Source organism: Mizuhopecten yessoensis, unplaced genomic scaffold (genome assembly GCF_002113885.1).
Source record: "Mizuhopecten yessoensis strain PY_sf001 unplaced genomic scaffold, ASM211388v2 scaffold10589, whole genome shotgun sequence".
Classification (NCBI taxonomy): Eukaryota; Metazoa; Mollusca; class Bivalvia; order Pectinida; family Pectinidae; genus Mizuhopecten; species Mizuhopecten yessoensis.
In genome coordinates, this window is record NW_018408622.1 from 859399 (window position 1) to 880242 (window position 20844).

The window sequence follows — 20844 nt, forward strand, 5'->3', positions numbered from 1 at the left end:
GAATTTTGTTCTGAAAAATATAGTACCAGGGGGTATTCCAAACAACGCACAGAATTCAAACATTGAAACAAGGGAAACGTTTTCCCTATAAAACTATGGAACAGTCTTCTAGAGGATGTGCTATCGGCACCATCAATTAATGCGTTAAAAAACAGACTGGATAAACACTGGATTGATCAGAAATTGACATATAATTAAAACAAACGTTCATATATATGAACATGTACGTCTTTTTTAAAAACATTTTGGAGTTCGATGAACAGGATCATATAGATCCTGCATCGGAATATTATCCTAACTTTGTCTTCGTCTTCATGACCTCTTTTATATTTACATCTTGTTCATGGTAAAGGTATTGTAGATTTTTTCTCTATGGTAAATGAATATCACGAATCAGAATTCAACACGCTTGATATTTATTTGATAAAATCGCAATGGCCGTACAACACAGTGAGGTCATATAAAAAGGGTAAAAGGCGAGTGAATCAAGAGAGGCACTGAAGTGAAACGTTGTAGACAATTCGCGGACAAGTCAAGAAAACTAATATGTTGCAGCAACTGTATCCTCCTCTGTTTCGCGTTCCCTGCACAGAAGGTAAACTAATGGCAACAATTCTGTTACATTCAGGAGGCACATAATAGTAACCTTTACGATCATGTAGTTGAATACAGCAGGCCAAGTTGTCCTACAAATATTCAGAGGATGATTGAAATGCAGAGCTATTCGAAAAATACGATCTCGGAGATTAATACGGTTTTACCTTAAATGTGTACATTTACGAGAAACTCTGTTCGAATAAAACCAGTGAATGTATTAACAGAAAACGTAAACGTAAAACCTGTATCAGCATTTAAGTGACTCATGGCTTTTCAGACAGTTTTGACACATTTATTTCAGCATGTCATATCCTACTTAATTCAGTCTACATTCACTTGTGAGGTATGGGTGTTGTTCTCGATTGTTGACTTGGAAGCCTACCAACTCAACACGAATAGTTGAAGAATTTAGCGTTGCGATATTGACTACGCGATGTCTACTGAAAGGTGACTTATCAACTCTATCCGCCAGTTGTAAATCTGTAATTCATTTGCTTGAAAATCCTAATTTTGCCGTTGGATACTTATTGTGATTTTTGTTCTGCAGAAACACTTCATTCAGAATAGATTTGCCTACAAGAGGTAAAGGACGATTCCTTTATTTATATAATGTGACATTTTAAGCGCCTTACATCTTGCAGTTAACAGGGATTTTGTCTGAGACTGGAACACTGGAAACAATCCGCCAAAAATCTCATATTTTGATGTCGGGCAAATACCATATTTACTTGTGTCTTGACTATTTGTATTGAATATGTAAGAAACACTGGAACGTGTATGTCATCGTTGTCATATGCAGATTTATTCATTGGTAACTAGCCCGTCTCGCCGTCCAAGTGGAATTGTTGTATTATAACAACGTTAGTGGTGCACCCTGCATATCTCACCACTGCACTGGTGCCGATCGAGTTATGCATCTCTCCCTCACTCTGTTTTTGATTGACATCTTGATCCAGAATGCCTTTTCTGTAAGATACACTTGTCCTTAATTGAATACAAATTGTTTTTACTCTGGCCTTGATATTTAACAAATCGATATATCTAGTTTATTGATCTTAAATAAAATATAACCGTTAAGCGGTGTTTCATGGCGATTTAGTCTAATGCTTTCAGTTTCCATTGTAATGGACGCTTTAACAGTTGTAAGATACACAATATGTGTCCCTTAACAACGATAGTTGTTGTCGGGGGCGTAGTGATACCTAAATGAAATCAACTCAGTTTGAAATTACGGCTTTAAAGCAGAAATATACAAAACTCATATGTTTTTTCACACGAGTGAAATCTAAAATCGTTATGAAAGTTTTTTAATATGTCGTAAATATATGTGAACATGTACATTTGTTGTTTCTTTAGTTGCTATGGTATCCAAGCCGTGGAAACATCATGTTAGGCAGTGTTTTCTGCCAGCATACCAAACATGTAAAAGGATCAATCTTTGAATTTGTGAAGGTTAACGGGGATAACTAAAATTTAACACGAGTAATATTAACCAAACCGGCTGCAAATTTTTTCAATTTACAGAAGTGCAACTACAGTTATCACCCGATAACCGAAATAAAACAGGAAGGTAATCTTTAAGCCTTAACTTTCATTGGTGAAAACAAGTAAAATGGCTTTTCAAAAGTGTCCTTTTCTCTTGTCTGTTTATACCAGGCCACAGCTTACACAACATGCTACTAATAGGGACATGTATCCCATAATAGGGACATGTATCCCATACGTTTCATCACTTGTGTGATTTTAAGGATAATTTTAAACAGTGTTTATAGAATTATGCGACGTGATTAAATATCACAGGAAAAAAAGAGTTTTTTTTATTCAAATATTATGACATATCTTTTTTCGTGATAGGTCAAAGGTTGAGAATTTACTCACCGGAATAAATATATATTAAAATCGATCATCATTAGTTCGTTTCCATCTATTTAATACTTTGGTCCAGTAGGATATTGATGATGTCTAATGAGATGTGGCTGATTATGATTGTATCCGTTCGACTGAGATAATTGTCTTGCAATTCAGATTCCTTAGAGAGAAATTATATACATACTATCTTTGTCCTTTCCAATATTCTTTTCCTCGTTAAAGATCGCAAACGCCAGTTCATCGTGCTCTCTGCAAAACGTTACAGATACTCAGGTTGGCATATGTGTGGTGGAAAGTAGAAATAGCAAAAGAGGTCATCTAATAAGATATTATAGACACACATATATACACAGTAAAGCCTCGTTACGTTATTCTGCCACCATTGAATATGATAATATATACTGCAAAGCTGTGCACCTTGATGAACACTGATGACTTGTGAGAAGCATAGTTGATTGATATACTTTACATGTGCGTCTGGGAGCTATGTGTGCAATCAATTCCTGAGTGGAAAACTATAGGGTGAAGAACCGTTGGACTTTACAGGCAGAAAATCGGGGGTTGATTCGGCACTTATCCCTCAGCTGCATCTGTATATATTAGCATGCATTAAACTTTTATATCATTGTAAACTTTAAAATCAAATTACACAGTATAATAAGTGAAATGTCAAAATATGTGATAAAAGTAATCTTACTGTTTATTATTACTTAATTTCCATTTCTACCGGATATTATTTGAATAAAATGTATTGTAATATGGAGAGAACTAAATATAGGCTTTAAGCCTGATGTTCAATCCAATTGATCATGATTATCTATAAAATTTGTTGAAATTAAATACTGCCACCATTTGTATAAAGTCTTACCAGCTGGATAGCTTCTTAAAGCATGGAAGGATTTTTGAAAATGTGTTTTAAGACGTCTTTAATAAAAGAGCTCATTTTTCTAGAGAGTATTACAGTATCCTACTTTCACCCCCTGAGTCATTTAAAAGATACAATAGATAAAATATAGACAAATCAACTAAAACGAATTGTACAAGAGTCTTTGCAAACAACAGTTAATGACTTAATCTACCACTTGTTCAAGTAGACCAATTAAACTCCAGTTAGTTCGGTAAATGATGGATTTAAAACATAACGCGTCAAAGCATCAATTATATCTGGAAACAAAACAATTAACTATCTGCAGCTGCATGGAAGCAAGAATTCTGCATCATTATCTAAAATAATAAGTCTCCCATTAAAAAATATGACTTACCGACATGTATCTTTCAGATTACAGAATATTAAAACAAATATTCATTTCTTCTTATTAATATTTTGATATTTCCCCGACTATGACCACAACCGTCAGATAACTTCAGTACCAAGCGTAATGGCAGGATAATTCTTTTTTCACAAGATTATCGAGTTTCTATCATACCACCAAACACTGTTGGCGAAGAAATAATAATTACAGTTCATTTGCTACACGTAACAATGATATGCTAGATGAAACATGTTGACTAGCGATCTAATCAACCCGCGTTTCTCAGCCATGATGCGCCAACCTTTGCTGGTGGTGTTCTTAGTCCGTGTTTGCCGTAACCTTGAAAGCCCCAGTTAGATTTATATGTATTGGCATGGTTCTTAAAATGAACACTCTACCCATTATTTATTTGCAATCAATCAGTACTCCTGTAAGTTTTGAAATCCGTATCGTTTGCATATGAAACCTGGATGGCGATTGTAAATGCCGTCAATGACCCCAAATGACCCTGGCACCTTATGATATTGATTATTCATGACGTCACAAACAGTAGCGTGACTCGAAAGGTCAATATAATTTCGCCTAACTTCGAATATTCCCGATATCCAAAATCCAACGCAGAGGCACCATGATTTTTGTCAAATACCGTAAATTCGTTGTTTCTTTAGGTGGTTTTACTTTAATAAATAAGAATAGGGATAACCTTTCTGTGATTTGCAATTTGCGGTAGTATATCGTGATTATACTGTTGAAAATATCCGTTTACCGGTAAAATTTTATTAACGAGCTAAAAATGTCCTAGTTCGTCAACGCTGTGGTTTACACTTTTTTGCATGACTCACCGATGTCCAAACGTAGTTATTTAATAAACCCTCATCCTAACATGTTTGAAACAGTTATAAACAGTGATTCAGGCGAGCAGTAATTCTGCACCTGTAATCGTCCGACAGGTTCTGTTGAACATATCGTTAACATAACAGTGAGTGTAAGGAACAACGACTCTGGATAGAATATGTTATATTGATAACGTTTAACACCAAATCGATCATTGCTCGGCATTCATAAGAAAAATATATCGCATATAGAATAACGAGATTCGGCAGTTGTCAGGAAAAGTAATTATCGTACGGGCATTGTATCGCTAGTTCACAGATATATACCAACGAAATATCTCCTACATCACCTGTGCAGTCTGATACTCCCGTTAATGGTAGGCTATCAAGCAATCATTAACACGTGTTATCGGTGCAAAGACACGAATGAGTATCCGTTTATCTTTAAGAAGTTCCTTACTAATGATACAATGTCCAGACTGACCGGTAAAACGCACACGAAGGCGGACAGTAATTGTTTCGACCCTTATGTATGGCTTTGTTAGTCTGGCACTCTATAACCTAACAAGGCTATGGGATGCTTGACCCCGTGACCTGCTTATGATTCACCGATACACCAGTTTTATCATTTGATTGTTTTGCAGCAAAATAAGGTAAAATGGACACTGTATTGTCTAAGACAAGCAAACCGAAAATGAAGTTCATAAAAGGAGGTCAACGATAGTACAGCATTGTTCTGGCCCTAAATGACCATAGTTGTCGTTGGGTCGTTAAATTCAAACAAACAAACAAAAACAAACAAAACATATATTGATTAAAAAACACCAATTTTGATTGTTCAAGTAAATAAAGGAAAAGTGGTGGAAATAATGATTATTCGTGATTCTTGTATTCTTTCGTATAAAACCAGCACAAAGGCTAATACTCTCGTGCAAATGGCATGTGGAAACTTAACCAACTTCGAATTCGTAATTAAAACATGTTTTGAGATGCTGTTGAGCTTACTTTTATTTTAGAGGAACGATTGCTACATTAACCATGAAAGAAGATTAACGGTTCAGTTTGATTCCATTTTGATATATGTTTAACATTATAGGACCTTTCAGCTTAAACATTAGCGGTACACTTTTTATGTATTACGTGTAAATGGAGACAAGGACAGTAGATCAGGTGGTTGTCGGCTAGGACGAATTTCAACTAATCGTATTTAAATCTTTTATGCTAGGATGGCACTACTATAGTATTAAACAAATCAAGACTGACTGATAACATTAAAAAAACACGTGACCTAAATGTAACATGCTTTTTTTCTTCAAAAGAGTTCAACATCCTTATCTAGATTTCGTGATTTGTTATATGGACGTTTTTAAATGACTCAAAAACAACACAAATGCATTTTTGTTTCTATTGCAAATGCGACAATTTCAATAAACGATCTGCATGAAATACAAGCTTGTTGTACTTTCCCCTTGACGCAAGATATATCCGTGATTGTTGAATGGACGATGGTAATTTAAGTCTTGCTTTTAGAAATTGCCTTGAAAATAGATAAGATACAAATGCATTAGTTACATCACATATCTATACCACTAATGGAAGATAAGGTGCTGACTAAAAGAAACGGTAGATAAAATTATTATTGCATCTGCATGCAATTGTAGTGAAAATATGTCCATTGCATTTGCATCACGTCTGAGCTCGACCAGCAGTTAATTTCCTTTGAAGGCAAAATATTAATATATAACGAAAAAAAATCACTTTGGAAACTGTGAAATTACAAATATTTACGGGAACCATTTAATGGCGGATTACGTCTTACGCTACACTATCGCCACCTAGCGTTTGTTACGTTGATGCTCGATTATTTTTTTGACAGTCGGATATTTCAAAAACAATCAAGCGAAGCAACTGGTCCTAAATGTATTACCTATCGTGATATCGTCTGCCATGATATGTTCCGGCGTCATTTAAAGATCGGCGTGTAACGTCATGTCAAGCGTCGGCGGGATACGGCTTAGTCTGGGTCGGGCGGAATCCATTAGGACATGTTTCCGGTTAAAGTCGTATCCACCTGACACCCATGTAATGATATCTGTACGTTATACCACGCTTGATGAACTTATGTCATAAACATTTGTAAATGATCGTGGCGATCGTTGGCGTTGCTCCTTAGCGATGCCATGTACATAAGGTCAAGCTGATTACTGCGAGCGAACGATACTGTGTTGAGTCTTGAGTTTGCTTTTCTGTAAAACTATAATGATCGACCAGTATGATGTCTACATCTGTTTGTTATAGGCATTTGTTACTTGTTATTATTTTGGGGGAGTCTCATTACTTGTATTTTCGTGAAAGATACCAGAGGACGCTTATCCTTTCGAAACACCTGGTCTTCTTTTTATTGAACCTTTCCAAGGGTATCCATGCACAGATCACAGCGAATAAATGTAAAACCAAGGAGAGTTTGAGTTGGTCAAAAGAGCTACCTGGTCGACGGAAGTGTCCTGCCCCAATAGCTACTGCATATAGGAAACACCACAGTGTTATTAAGACGTAAAGCGCAAACAAATGAAACCAAAATATGCATCCATCTTCTTATACAAATTATTAAATGTAACAAGTTTTATTTGTCTGAACACTTAAACTGATTGATATCGAACAATATGTCGGAGCTGTAAACATACCAATTAGCAAACTGTCACCTCAAACCACTTGCTACTCATCATGTTGTTGTACGTAAAACAACGATTTCAATCTCCCGACGATGTTTACAAGCTGTCGTAGGAAGAGCTTTCATATCTATTGATCTTTGTTTATCAAACGAAGCTCGTTCATTTTGAAAAATTGAAAATTAACGACCTCGAACAAGATGGGCATGCTGAGATTCAGATTAACAATCGTCACTGGTTGTCGAAGTTCTATTTGCCTCACGCACTTTTTTCAAATATTTGTATTTCAATAAACAATGGTGATGACAATGTTTATAAATTAGTTAGCAATTCTTTCATGAGCTGGTAAACAGATATGACAAATTTACAAGTTAGCTAATTTTTATTGTGTTTACTGCACTCGTCGTTTGCACTTTTGTGTTATTCATGGTAAGTGTATTGTACTTTAGGAACGGTTATAGTTTATTAGATAATAAACACATACCACTGTTAGAACTGCAATGACCCTTGACAGAGATCCAGGTCCTTCCTTTGTTGAAACCAAACAGAGAGCTGTAGCTACAAAGTAAGACTAAACAGTAGTCAAGAGATGTATCCGAGGCCATAACAAGCTACAGGGGAGGGTCTGATCTGTGTCTATTGCTTAAGGATCCCTGTCCCACTACACTGTGGCTATTACTATACACAGTTACCTCCCCTTAACTTCCATTTAGAAATAACTGTATCACAGTTGGGCCAGGATAATTCTGTCGACCAGGTAGCTTAGTTAGTTAGAGCGATAGTAGACAATATTAAGTTTAGGGTTGGAATCCACGTCCTAGTCCGGCTGATTTTTGTTTACATTCAGAATACTGTTGTTGATTCAGTTTTGTTTATTTCATCTTTATTGTATCTCATGAAAGTCCCGCAAGGTGTGGTTTTCTTTTCAGAAATCATCTATAAAGGCTTTAGCCATGTTGAAAAAGTATTCCAACCCTTAGTTGCATTTTTTGTTAGTGGTACGGGGATCCATATGGAATGTTGAAGAGAAACCGGTATCAGACCTGCTGTATACCTGTACTTGTGTAATACAAGAGGCGACTTATGAGGGCTTCCTGCAGTATTGTTTTTTTTTCTATTTCCTCTATTAAAATTACGTTGACGAGACTGCAACTGATCAGTTGCTTGCTTTTTAACAGTGGGATCTCTCTTTTTTCATTTTTCTGTTATTCCTACCAACTATTTCTTTTCTATCTCCCCTCTCTTTTTCTGACAGAGTCTTCAGTCTTCGTTGATTCCAGTCTCAATATGACATTGACGTTAAAGTCCAAGAAAAAAAAAATCAACAAGGTGCGAGTGTGCGATTAAATCCGGTTACCATTACAATCTAATTTAGACTGAATCAACGTCACCTGTCAGCGTTGTGATCGTTCAGATCCTAATTTAAGCATTCTTTTATAGTGACGATTGAATACAAATGCTCACTAATCTAACGGTTTACCGATTAAATGTCATTCTGCTTTAAATGAAACGTGAACCGTTTCCCACATAAGACCGAGATAGTAAGCCGTTAATGTTTCCATCAATATATCACTGCGCAGCAAATGCGTTTGCATACTTCGATTGTGATGCAAGATAACAAAACACATAACAAATTTATTTCGCTATTGTTTGCTTATGCCTAATAGCACAAGACATGATCATCACCGGGAACAGCAGATTAAAATATATACAGTATGATCCGTACGTCATAGGCACGCCAACGATCGTTAAGGGACAGCTTGCACGTGTTTTTGAACTCACATGCAAATTAGGTTTGATCATCAGTGAAGAATGAAGATGAACTAGCATGTCCGTTACATAAAGTAAATTTAGAGCTATTTCAGTACATGCATATGGCGCCAGACATAGACAACACGCTGTCTCTAGTCACAACTGTTTCATGTCAAAGAGTATTTTGGCCTGGCAGGTTGCATGAGTTTACCCTTTGCCGAATGTCGAAAAGAATATAGAATATACCTCAGTTCCTGTTGGCAATAACATGTGTCTTGGAGATAAGTTACTGTCAAAGTCTCTTTTTTAGATGTTTAGTTTATTTACTAGTGTTGGCAACCCTGAGATGAGAGCCTTGTCGAACATATTCGATCTAAAAAAAAGGATATCTACTGGTTTTCCCAATAACTGTTTAGGAGCGATAACAGACTATTCGAGTCGTTTCGAGAGTATCCAGATTACAGGGTTTGCAAATATCGTGTATTTTTAAAGATGAGACAAGCCAGAGTCTAAATTGTAGTTGTTGAAAAAGAATCAACTATATCTTATTGAACACCAACATACTTTCCGAAAACTTGTTTCATTGTGCCTAATGTGTTTCTCTTTCTTTAACCCGTCGTGAACTTGTCCACATGTTTCCTCAGAAACTTTAACTTGGATGATAATGAAAGTTCACATGAGTATTGGTGAGCATGCGTATATTGGCGGAAAACCCCCATTTCAGTAGCTGCCATCCGAGATCGGCACGAGAGCCTCTGATTCGTTGAAATTCAAATATTGTGCAATTTCGCTCAAATTTGATAACTAGCAGTCTTATGGCACTGTGAACAGCAGAATGACTTCCATTTGCATATTGTACGACTACGGGGATAGTTTGGGGGAGTTTTTTGACGGCCGCTGTTATAATCAGAAATAGTTCTTTCTGAATACTATCCTGGATAGATGCAAACAACAACAGCGACTAAGGAATGATTATGACTATCAAGTGACACGTGGACCAATATCGATTTATATTTTACCAAGCGTATGTTGTGTGATTATGTCCAAATCTTGTCTGCAAGTAGACAGGTTGTCCAATTAAGATCATGCTGAAGGTTCCATACGATATCATATATGAGGGTATATTTCCCAGGGGGCAGCAATGAGTTCTGATTTTAAATAGATTTGGTATGTAGAAACAATTTTCTGCTTTACTACATTTTGGAAATAAATACCAGAACAATAATTAAAGATATCATATACATTATACAATACATACTTGAAACTGTAGCTTTCGCGGCATGACAAGTGTCATTAGCCGTTGAAGATGGCGTTCTAGCACTCATAAAGTTAAAAACTTATTTATTTATTTTTTTTATATTATTTTCTGGTTATTTAAAAAGATTTGTTACTAAAGCTTTAAATATGTTACATCTTGAAATGACATTTACAACGTTCAACGAAATCAATCGACAATTTCTTATAACATAATTGTATCCCGCACGTTTTAAGGTAAATGAGCGTATTCGATGCTTGAAACTAAATATGAATAAAAGACGGCCACATCATTAGCGCTCTAAGTTAACGCCAATTCATCAATCTAAACTATAAAAAGAGGTCGAGAGATGATTAATGAACACGGTTTGTATAAGGCCGTGAATTACATTCCTATGGTTTTTTTTCGAACATTTAAACAAAATGGAGGACAGTACCAAGTACGCAGAGGCAGTAAAAGGAAAAACAGTCAACGGGCAGTAAATAGTAAGCAGTAAACATTTAAAAATGGAAAGCAAGCCAGTGGAATATTTTATTTTTGGGAGTTAATGTCCTTGAAACAATCAGGGTCATATGAGGACAGGAGCCTAGGGAGACACTGTCTAAAACAGAAAGTAGACAGAAAAAAAGAGCATAAGAAAGACAGGAAACGAAAAAGGAACCCAAGTATTGCAATGGGGGCAGCAGATCAAATTTAGTCTCTTCAATGTCCCCTTCGTACCAGACACGGAAAGAAGCCCCGATTCTGCAGGGTGCTCCACATTAGTCGCCTTTTACAGTGGTCTGCAGCAGGTCTATTCTTTGGTTTATTCATATCCCCTAAATAGAAGGTATAACAATGTTATGAACAAGAATTAGATAGTTTGCAGTATGCAGGAGACAACAAATGGTAGGCAGTTAGCCATGGACAGCTAACCTTTATCAAACCTGATTTGATAACCACAAAGTAAATGCAAATTTTGACTGAGGGAATGACAAGCTAATACTTGTACAAATTATTTCGTTCTTTGATATTTAGCGACCCAGTTTCATTTTCATGAAAGTATCATTTTGTTGAAATGTATTTCGGAAAAAAAAACCTTTTTTCTTTTTAGTAGGCAATTTTAATTAGCTCCGTCGGTTTATACACACATTTATGAAAAAACGAGAAGAATGCAATTTTTTTTTACCTCGAGTGATATTTGTTATTTAGATCATGATGACTACCTTTCACATGCTGTAGCGTATATTAAACTTCTCTTGTAGGAAACCATGGCAAAGTACATAAAGGGAAACAGGACCAAGCTGTCTAGAAAATCATGTTACCATTTTTTAATAATCGTAAAGACCGAACAAACTACATTCAAACTACAGTTCACTCTAGTATATGGTAGCTTATTATGTACGCCATGTTTCTTTTTAACCCTTACTGCTACTCGATTCACCTTAGATGTCATCTTTTCCGACATTTACTGACTAAATTTCTTTATCTTTTTAGTGTTTATTTGTTTTAAATCCAATTAAAAAAACCTACCATGCAGTAAAGCGAAGACAAAGAATGAAACAGTCGTTTAAAAAGAATCATCAAGACATTTTCGACTTTTTGCTATCAAATAGTAAGACCAAACAAAAGTATACATCTGCATACGTTTCAACCATATGGTCAGTAAAATGATAATTTTGTCTCAATGCATCTACAAACATTTGATTTAAATAGGTTGCCCGTTTCTTTGTTATTCCATTTTTTATTTCACACGTTTAAACAACTTGATTATTGTACCTATGTGCCCTAATATAAAAGGTCAGACACAACATTCACATACACTCAAGCCCTTGTTTCACAATCCTTGTCATCAATCTTGCTCAATTCATACATTGTATAGCTTTGTTAGCTTTGTACTCTGGGGAACTATCAATTCAAAAACACCCTATCACCTCTTCGTTGGCAATGTGTCAAGCGATCAATCGCTCCTGCCACGGCCGTTCTCTATATGACAAACAGTGTTTGGTAACTCTATTGTACTCCCGGACGTGATATCAATGGAAATGAGGAGGGACTATCTGATTGATACAAAACTGATATCGATGTTAACCGAAAACTTTCCAAGACGTTATCAGATGCTGCAGCTTGTCAATGCTATACCTACTGTATCAACACAAACATGCATTGTTTTATCGGCATGGTAGCGAGTTATTTGATTTAGGTCTGTGTTCTAGTATGATGTCAGATATAAATAGATAATACTCATGGGACTTGCGGGAATCTGTGTGTATCAGTGGTACATAATCTAATAAAGCAGCACTATTGTCGAAGGTTGACAAGACTTTGAATTACACGGAGATAAATGACAACCGTCAAATGACCACTACCAGACCGAGAACGAAATAAATTGGTGTGAAGAAGAATTCATTTTTATAAACGAAAGCGGTCGCTGGGATATACCCGGTCAGCCATACGTTTTTCTTGTACGGTGAGTTGTATCATTCAAAGACGCTTAGCAAATTGTCATATCATCAATCATCACACTTTCTATTCAGCTTTATATATTTGGTGACACATATCATCACTGGGTTGGTCCTACCATTCTATTTGGAAATCGCTAACATATTATAAATGGCCTACATAACTAGTGAACAATTAGAAAGTGTAGGAATCTAATTCACATCCATTTGTATATTACATAGAAAAGGAAACGCTCACACTTCCGGAACCCTTGCTCCCGACTCGTTATTTAAAATGAGATACTGTCTGATAAGAGTCTGTCTGAATTCAGTAAAATAATTCATATTTACATCGTGTTCATTTAGCAGAACCTGCATGTAAAAAATGTATTTTAATAATTAACTTCATAGATTGACGCTATTCAAATTTCTAATTCTGTCAAAATATATGGGACCTGGTTTTGTCTTCACGTTCTCCAAATCAGTGTTAACGATGTCTTTTTGTATGTTTCGTCCATTCTTTTAACAGTCCTTTAGTGTGGAATTCTAATTTGGAATTTGTACTTTTGTGGTGGAGCTATGGTATCTTGTTTTATTACAATTGTAAAATCGTGAATTATTTATCTTACGAAGTTTAATTTTCACTGCAGTTAGAAATATAAAAAAATGTTATTTTTACTAGGTATTAACTGCCATGTAAGTTGAGTTCCAACGAATGAAACTTCATTGAGGATACAACACGAATGAATATAAAAAAACAATCAGAAGGAGCGTATTTGACCTTGCCTTAGTGTGAGTCCCTGTAACACGAATGAATATAATTGTACCTGCTGCCCCCATTGCATGATCCTAATAGGCGACTTAATTTGGGATCGTATCTTTTTTTTCTTTTTCTTAACAACTTTCTTCTTCCTAATGTCTCCCTTGATAATGCCTCGATTTTGGCCTTTAGTTGAGCGTTCGCCCCCTGTGAGGAAGGCTTTGGGTTCTGTTCCCTGGCCGCCGAGACATACTATTAGTACCAGAGTCTGTAAAAATGGTAGTTTCTACTCCTGCTTAACGCTCAGCAATTTAGGAGTGGGACGACACCCAGCAGGACACCCCACCCGGTCACATTATACAGACAACGGGCGACGTTGTCAGTATATTTTGACCGGGTGGAGTGTCCTGCTGGGTGTCTTCGACAGTATGTTTCAGTAAGGTAGCACAATGAAGTCGGCATCAGTTCTGTGCTATCACAAGGAGACAAACACGAAGATATCACAGACTCACAAAACACACACGCATACACTACACGTATGCATCTTGCACAAAGGGGAGGCCGTCCACAAATGAGCATAGCTGTTAATAGGACGTTAAACAATACTAAACCAAACCAAACCCTTGATTGTGACGTCATTGATGTCCTTCATCATAAACTGACGTTCAACCCCATACATCAAAAGGCTTTCCCGCTGTAAGTCAATTTGTCATTATAGAGTTTAACAAAATAGGTATTAGTTTCCCGTTGAAAAGCATATAAAGTCTCCTCCTGTGGCAGATTGCTACAATATTTTAACTTATTCTGGTGCAATCTTAAAAGTATTAAAACATGTCACCACAAAAACCATCATAGATGTACTTAATCTTATTCGGTATATATTCTTTCATTTTCAAAGGATCTATGACGATTTCTAACTTTCGATAAATATAAGATATACAGTTAACCAACCGACAGATACAAATCCCATGATCCTTGCGAATGACTCATCATGGAAGTTACATTACCTGTGGAACTAAAATTTAACATGATAACAAATCCTTGTTCTTAAAGTTGTCAACACAAGCGATTGTACATGTTCATTAAGTTTAAGCTAATGATCATCCGCCCTTTTCGTGGTAAGCATTACCTTGAGCTGACGTTTCAACAGTGTTAATAATAGTAAGTCTATGCATTTTTTATACCAGGGTGGTGCGCATGGTACATCATATACCAGAATGGAGAAATATGAGGTCGCCCTCTCTCCGCATGCAACTTGTATTGTACAATTAGAGAAATAATAAATTATTATTCAATTTGTTCATTTAACGAATACGTCTACGTTCTATTCCAGATTATGCGACCAAGGATTGCACTGAAAACGCCACCTGGTGGAAAGACCAGGTGTACTACCGAGAATGGACAGATTATTCTCCCTGTCTCAAGATAATGGTTTGTATACATTGTAATCAACATTCTATTTATAAATATGGTTAGATGGAGAACATGGCAAATACAACCGCTAATCAAACAATAGGGGGTCTAATTAACTGATAATAGAATGCATTGTCGTGTAGTTATGAAGAGCAACGGATGTTTTATGCCGAGTCCTGTTTACACTTCGACTGATTTTAGTCAAAATTAACTTTTTCCATACGTATTTTGTCATTTATTCTATGAAGCATTATTTTACAATTGTATTTACAAACTATCCTGCTCCCAATATTCCTAAACAATCATTTAACCTTATGCAACGGTGTATTTTCGCATAAAATGCAAAGCTATTGTTAAAACAACTATGTAAAGCAGAATAAAATTTCGAAAGGACGCTATATACTCTTCTTTTATCAGGAATTTTCATATATAAAACAACAGTTGGGAGAAGAAAAACATTACCTTACCAATTTGCGCTGTTGTTCCACTGAAATCAGTCGAAATTAAACCAAACTAGTACGCAGAACACAGTACTCCAGTCCCTATGCAGGCAAAAGCATAAAACAAAACAAAAAACAAAAACAACATTACACATTAGTTTTTCGAACATACATTATTCCCTTTTTATTTTTATAAATATTAAATTTATTTAAATTAATTAAAGATTTAATTATAGCGCGTCTGGAAAAATGTAAACCGTTAACCATGACGCCTAGTTAGTAAGAGAGACATCATCATCGTCGGAAGTACAGCGTTTGATTTTTCTTAGATATTGGTTATCAAAGTTATGATCATGTCGGTAAAAAGTTTCTGATTCATGATTACATTTCAGTAGTGGTGCAGGGATTTACAATATAATTCAAATTGTTATCGAAACAAAACAATAGTTTCATTTGTTTTCTTTCATCTGAACTAACATAACTCTGATGAGTTATAAAAGAACGAGATTTTTATATGGTCAAGTTAAATACTTAGTGTTTTTTCTTTCTGCATCGAGAGACTACATTTTGAAATAAATGTTTCCTTGTTATAGAATCTCTTGCTTTGCCTGAATGTATCCGACGTAATCCTCTTATTGCATATAACTATTATATCTGATACTCAAGTCATTTAGCCTTTACGTTGAAGATATACGCTACAAAACAGAAAGGGCAAACTATCCTCTTGCTCTGTGAACTGTTAATGCCATTATATCACATAAAAGCTGTAATTACAGGAAGCATATTTATTTTGCTTTCAATATATTCATTGACACAATGGTAAGACATGCTACAGAGCAAGAGATACAGTCCGGGAGTTTGTACAAGTAATAGAAGTAGATGCGTCAATAGTAGTCGTGGACTGATGGTATGACGTCGACAACGGTGAGTTAAGACAGAAGTTATCGGAACGTATTGACGCCTTTTTCAACCTACGTATTAAACACACAAGACAACGTCGCTGACACAATAACCAACAACGCGCTTAATGCCAACCTATGTGAAAATAATTCCTTACTCTTTTTTTATAACAAATTCGTGATAGGCTCAACTGATAGTTTAGTTAACCCCGTTATAAAGCTCAAACTTCGCGGGATAAATGGTGACAATCTATCAAGTGCTTGCTTTAGAATGAAGCCTCTTTAATAGAATATCCCTTTGTATTTGATTTGTAAGCAGGGTGCTTGTTGAAAGTCGTTACAGAAACAAATCATCTTTATGCACAGTGCAAACTAAAATGTTCCTGCTAAGGAAAGGAAACTAATCAAATCAAATTCAAACGAGAATGTTTCTTAGGAGAAGTAAAAGATATAATTAGTTACGGACGACACACGACAACAGAGGACAGGCTCCTGAATGACTCTGCTGACCTAAAATTAAATAACTGGGGAAACAGCTCGTATATAAGTTACAGATATAATCGTGTCAGGTAACATGCAATCTTAATACATTTTCTTCGTAACATCACTTGAAATCGAACTTTAAATTATACAGTTGCTTGTTTACTTCAATAAAGAATATTTTTTTTAAGCTCCTAAAACATGGATTAGTATTCAGATAATATTGTCTATAATCATTGATATATATTTTTCATACATTTGCAAACATGTATTCTTATATTAAAAATATTTGAAAGGATTAAGCAATATATGTTACAATTCTAAGAACAACCTATTTCTAAACTTCAGTGTTTATGAAACCAGGGATCGATGTCGACATCCGAGGTTTGATTCACCACGTTAACATCATGTGTTGGGTATCTGAGAACACTCTTGAGTATACTATGTGAAATAGCACGTCTACGGTTTGGGCGCGGGGGATACATGTTAATGGCAAATTAGAGCTGATCGTAAGATATCGAAGTGTGTGTTTGATTGTGTTGGTATAGAATCGATTGGATATTTATGTTTCGGATTAGGTGTCTCGTCAAATTAGGATTCAGATGGATCAAAAGATAGCTTCACCTACTCAATATTTTTATATACGTCACACATTTCACTCAAAAGGAGTTTTCCCTTATTTTGGAGGTGTGTCTGGTGCTTTCATTAGTAAGATAATGAGATCTTTTCTCTATTCTATGTACATGAATGCGTTACTCACTAGGGAAATGATATCAACAGAATTGGATAATTTTTGTCTTCGCCCTTGGAATCAAATATACAGCCCGTGAGGATTTTTTTTTGTACAGCAAAGCCGCATACAGCCAGAACCAATGTCAGTCAGCTCTGAAANTCTGAAAATAAAAAAAAAAAAAAAAAAAAAAAATCATTGCTATTCGCGACCGTCACATATTCTAGTTTGTATTACGACCTGAAACGGGGCAAAAGCCTCCTCCAAACAACAGTGTAGTTTTTAGAATCGATTATGGGGTATTTTTCTTCTTTTGTTTTATAATTACAAAATAGAAATGTAATAAAAGTTAGTTTCTTAATATGAAACAACTGACGAAATAATATCATTTCAACGTGACGTTAATGGACGCTATGACGTAAACATACCAACTATGGATATATGTAGATATGTACCTGAAACTGTATGTTGCATTTGATTTGTTATGCTACTTTTTTGTACATTGTTTCTTGTGCAATTAGTCTCAATTTCTCAAATTCAATTTTTTTTATCAGTCTCCGAAGTTTTCCACGACATTACAGAAATTTAATCTGACACAATTTACATAAAATACAGTACTGAGATGCGAAGAAATGGTTTTATAGGCAAGGTTTTGTTTTCCTCTTCATTGTATTCTTCATATGTCTTGTAAAACTTTAAACAATATTTTGCATTTTTTGCACCCAGTTTTGTGTAATAAGTACAGTGATTTTTCCTGCAGGTGTACAAGTCCGTCGTGTATGTTGGTATAGCTTGCTGCTCCTTCAGTTTAATCCTGCTCACACCTGCCATCATCATATTCCTCTGCATCAAGTACGTATGCATACCGATGTTACTGTCTGTTGCGAAAAAAAATAAACATTATCAGATTTTCAACACAAAATCACTATTAGAACGCAAAGTCATCACAAAAAAAGATAACAACAGGAATCAAAATTTAAAGCGAAAGAGGTCATGACCTTCTCGGCCTTCCTTTTCACAGACCAAAAGTAGTGCAGCCAGGCCCCAAGAGCATGAAAAAACCTTTTGTCTAAAATTGTCTTAAATTTCGACTTAACCAATTACAAATAATGTCATGGAAAGCGACAGCTATTGGCTAAGCAAACACTTAAGTCTTAGATTGTTTCATGGTCCTGGGGCCACTTTTTTATAGATGAGCATTTCCTCCACCATATGTAACATATTTCACGATGCTTTTCATCAGGTACAGAAATGGTAAGTTTAAGAGCGAGAGATGAACAACATTCAATTTAACATCATGATTATATTCGTAAGGAAGTCATATAAAACCTTGAAAATGTATTGCTATAATTGATACATGTCGACATCAGAAAAAAATTGAAAACAGTATTTAATTGAATTTATTTAAATGAAACTGTCCTCGAAATCTGACCTGTATACGTTCTGATTAAAGGGGGGNGGGGGGGGAGTGGGATAAATCTGTCCTTGTTTCCAGTTCCAGTCAACTATATTGTCATCATGGATTGTTAATTGCTTTTGAAGCTGGTGAACTATTTCAATATCAAGAGATTGAATCGACCCGGCAGCCCTTATCACTGGGCAACAAGCTCATTTGTGCAGGCTTTCAACCGTTGTTGCTGAGCAGACTTTCAATTTCGAATCATAAATCACCTGATGCACGAACATGCCAAAGAGTTTGAAACAAAACATGTTTCATTAATCTATTGAAAAATGATTATTTTTATGAAATGCGACGAATAGAATTTAGTTTCAAATCAATAAACGTATTATTTTCACGACGGTATTTACTTTTATTTATTTTCGCACCACGGTTGATTGAGATACTACAACGGCTACTTCTCCGTGTTTACCTTAATCACAAGTACCATTCTTGTCCATGTAAACAAATAAAGGTATTCATTAGACGTCTCATTATTCTGTTCTACTAGTATATATACTACAATATATAACTGTTTGCAAGTTGTTTTATAGATGCTTTGAATTTTCATACACTTTTCACAATGTATTCCATATTTATCTGAATTCCTGCTCTACCCTGTTGTATTTTTAGTAAAAAATAGTAATAACTACGACGATGATAATTTTGAATGTTTTATAAATAAAACTATGTGGACAAGTCCAGCGTGTGCGTTGATTTAAACTCTTTATATTTTTCGTCTTTTTGATCCATCTTAGATCTAGGTGTTCATTCATTTTGTTGTTCTGTAGAATGAAGATTCACTTATGTACATGTATACTCGTGTATTTAATTACGATAAATATATATATATACATCTTCATTTGATTACTCAACGATTCCTGTCCAACTGCACTCGAAGTCCTAGATAATTCCACTGTGGTCTTGCATACAAACAACAATACAAAAAGCACCCTCCCCTTACTTTGGATATAACTATGATCGGACCTGGCCAAAACTACCGCGATTTCAGTTAAAGTTAATCCGTTAGTCACTTCAGTTTAAGTGGATTCGTTAGTCATTTAGGTTAGAGTGGATTCGTTAGGTATTTTAGCTTAAGAAGTTAAGTGGATCCGTTCATTATTTCAGTTTAAGTGGATACGTTAGTTATTTCAGTTAAGGAGGAAAAAAGTATGTATTATACTATATCTCCAGAAAAACGGAAAGTTTATCAACATAAATAACAGATGCATAATGCATAATGTCGTTTACAGACAAGTTTGGTAAACTGTAGAACCACACCACATACAAATATATTGTAATAAATACCTCCAGTTGTATTGTTAAACTTTGTTTAGTATTTTACAAATACTTATTATCGCAGACAGTTGAGGTCACAGCAGCGAATACGACTCCATTTGTGTCTCTTCATATCCTTCGTCCTGACCTCTGTCTTCACACTGTTGTGGGACCTCTTTGTGTACAGCGATCTTCTCGATCATCCGCGTCACCAAACCATAATGCATCGAAACTCGGTAAGTAACTTAAGACAACCTCGTAATACATGAGTTTAGTAATTAGAGGATCTTACATGAGTGTCCATGTCATATAGAAATTAATAAACGAGTATAATTTGATATGACAAGCCGTTAGGCAAGTGTAATATCAAATTATTGAACGGGTTTAAATAATGTTTAATTTACTACATTTTTGCCCATGAAATATCGGGTTATATCAACTTGATAAAACTGATATCCTTTTACACTGTGACAAATATCAAAAGTGATATTTTCAGTGTGAAAATATCACTTTTTGGTATTGACCAATCATAACGGTATCTTCTGTTCGCTGCATTCAACGGCAACGATTTTTTGTTCAGAATCAAATGAAGCGACGGTAGAATAAGCGGTTGTTATGGTAAATGTTTGGTGCACACACTTAAATATTTACATAAATATACAATTAATAACATTTGTATAAGCAAGCATACCAGAAAATAGCAGAAAACGACGGAATTGCGTTGAGTATCCCATTCAAAATGGCGCGCAGGTTTTTTG

General features: G+C 35.4%; 1 protein-coding gene across 1 annotated transcript in view; it reads left to right on the forward strand.

Annotated features, from left to right (window-relative positions):
• Positions 1-20844, forward strand: part of LOC110461198 (calcitonin gene-related peptide type 1 receptor-like) — a 64877-nt gene that overhangs the window by 37206 nt on the left and 6827 nt on the right. Inside the window, exons 2-4 of the mRNA XM_021514568.1 lie at positions 14742-14839; positions 18131-18222; positions 20172-20322. Coding sequence (XP_021370243.1) covers positions 14742-14839; positions 18131-18222; positions 20172-20322 — 341 coding nt within the window. The remainder of the gene's footprint in view (positions 1-14741; positions 14840-18130; positions 18223-20171; positions 20323-20844) is intronic.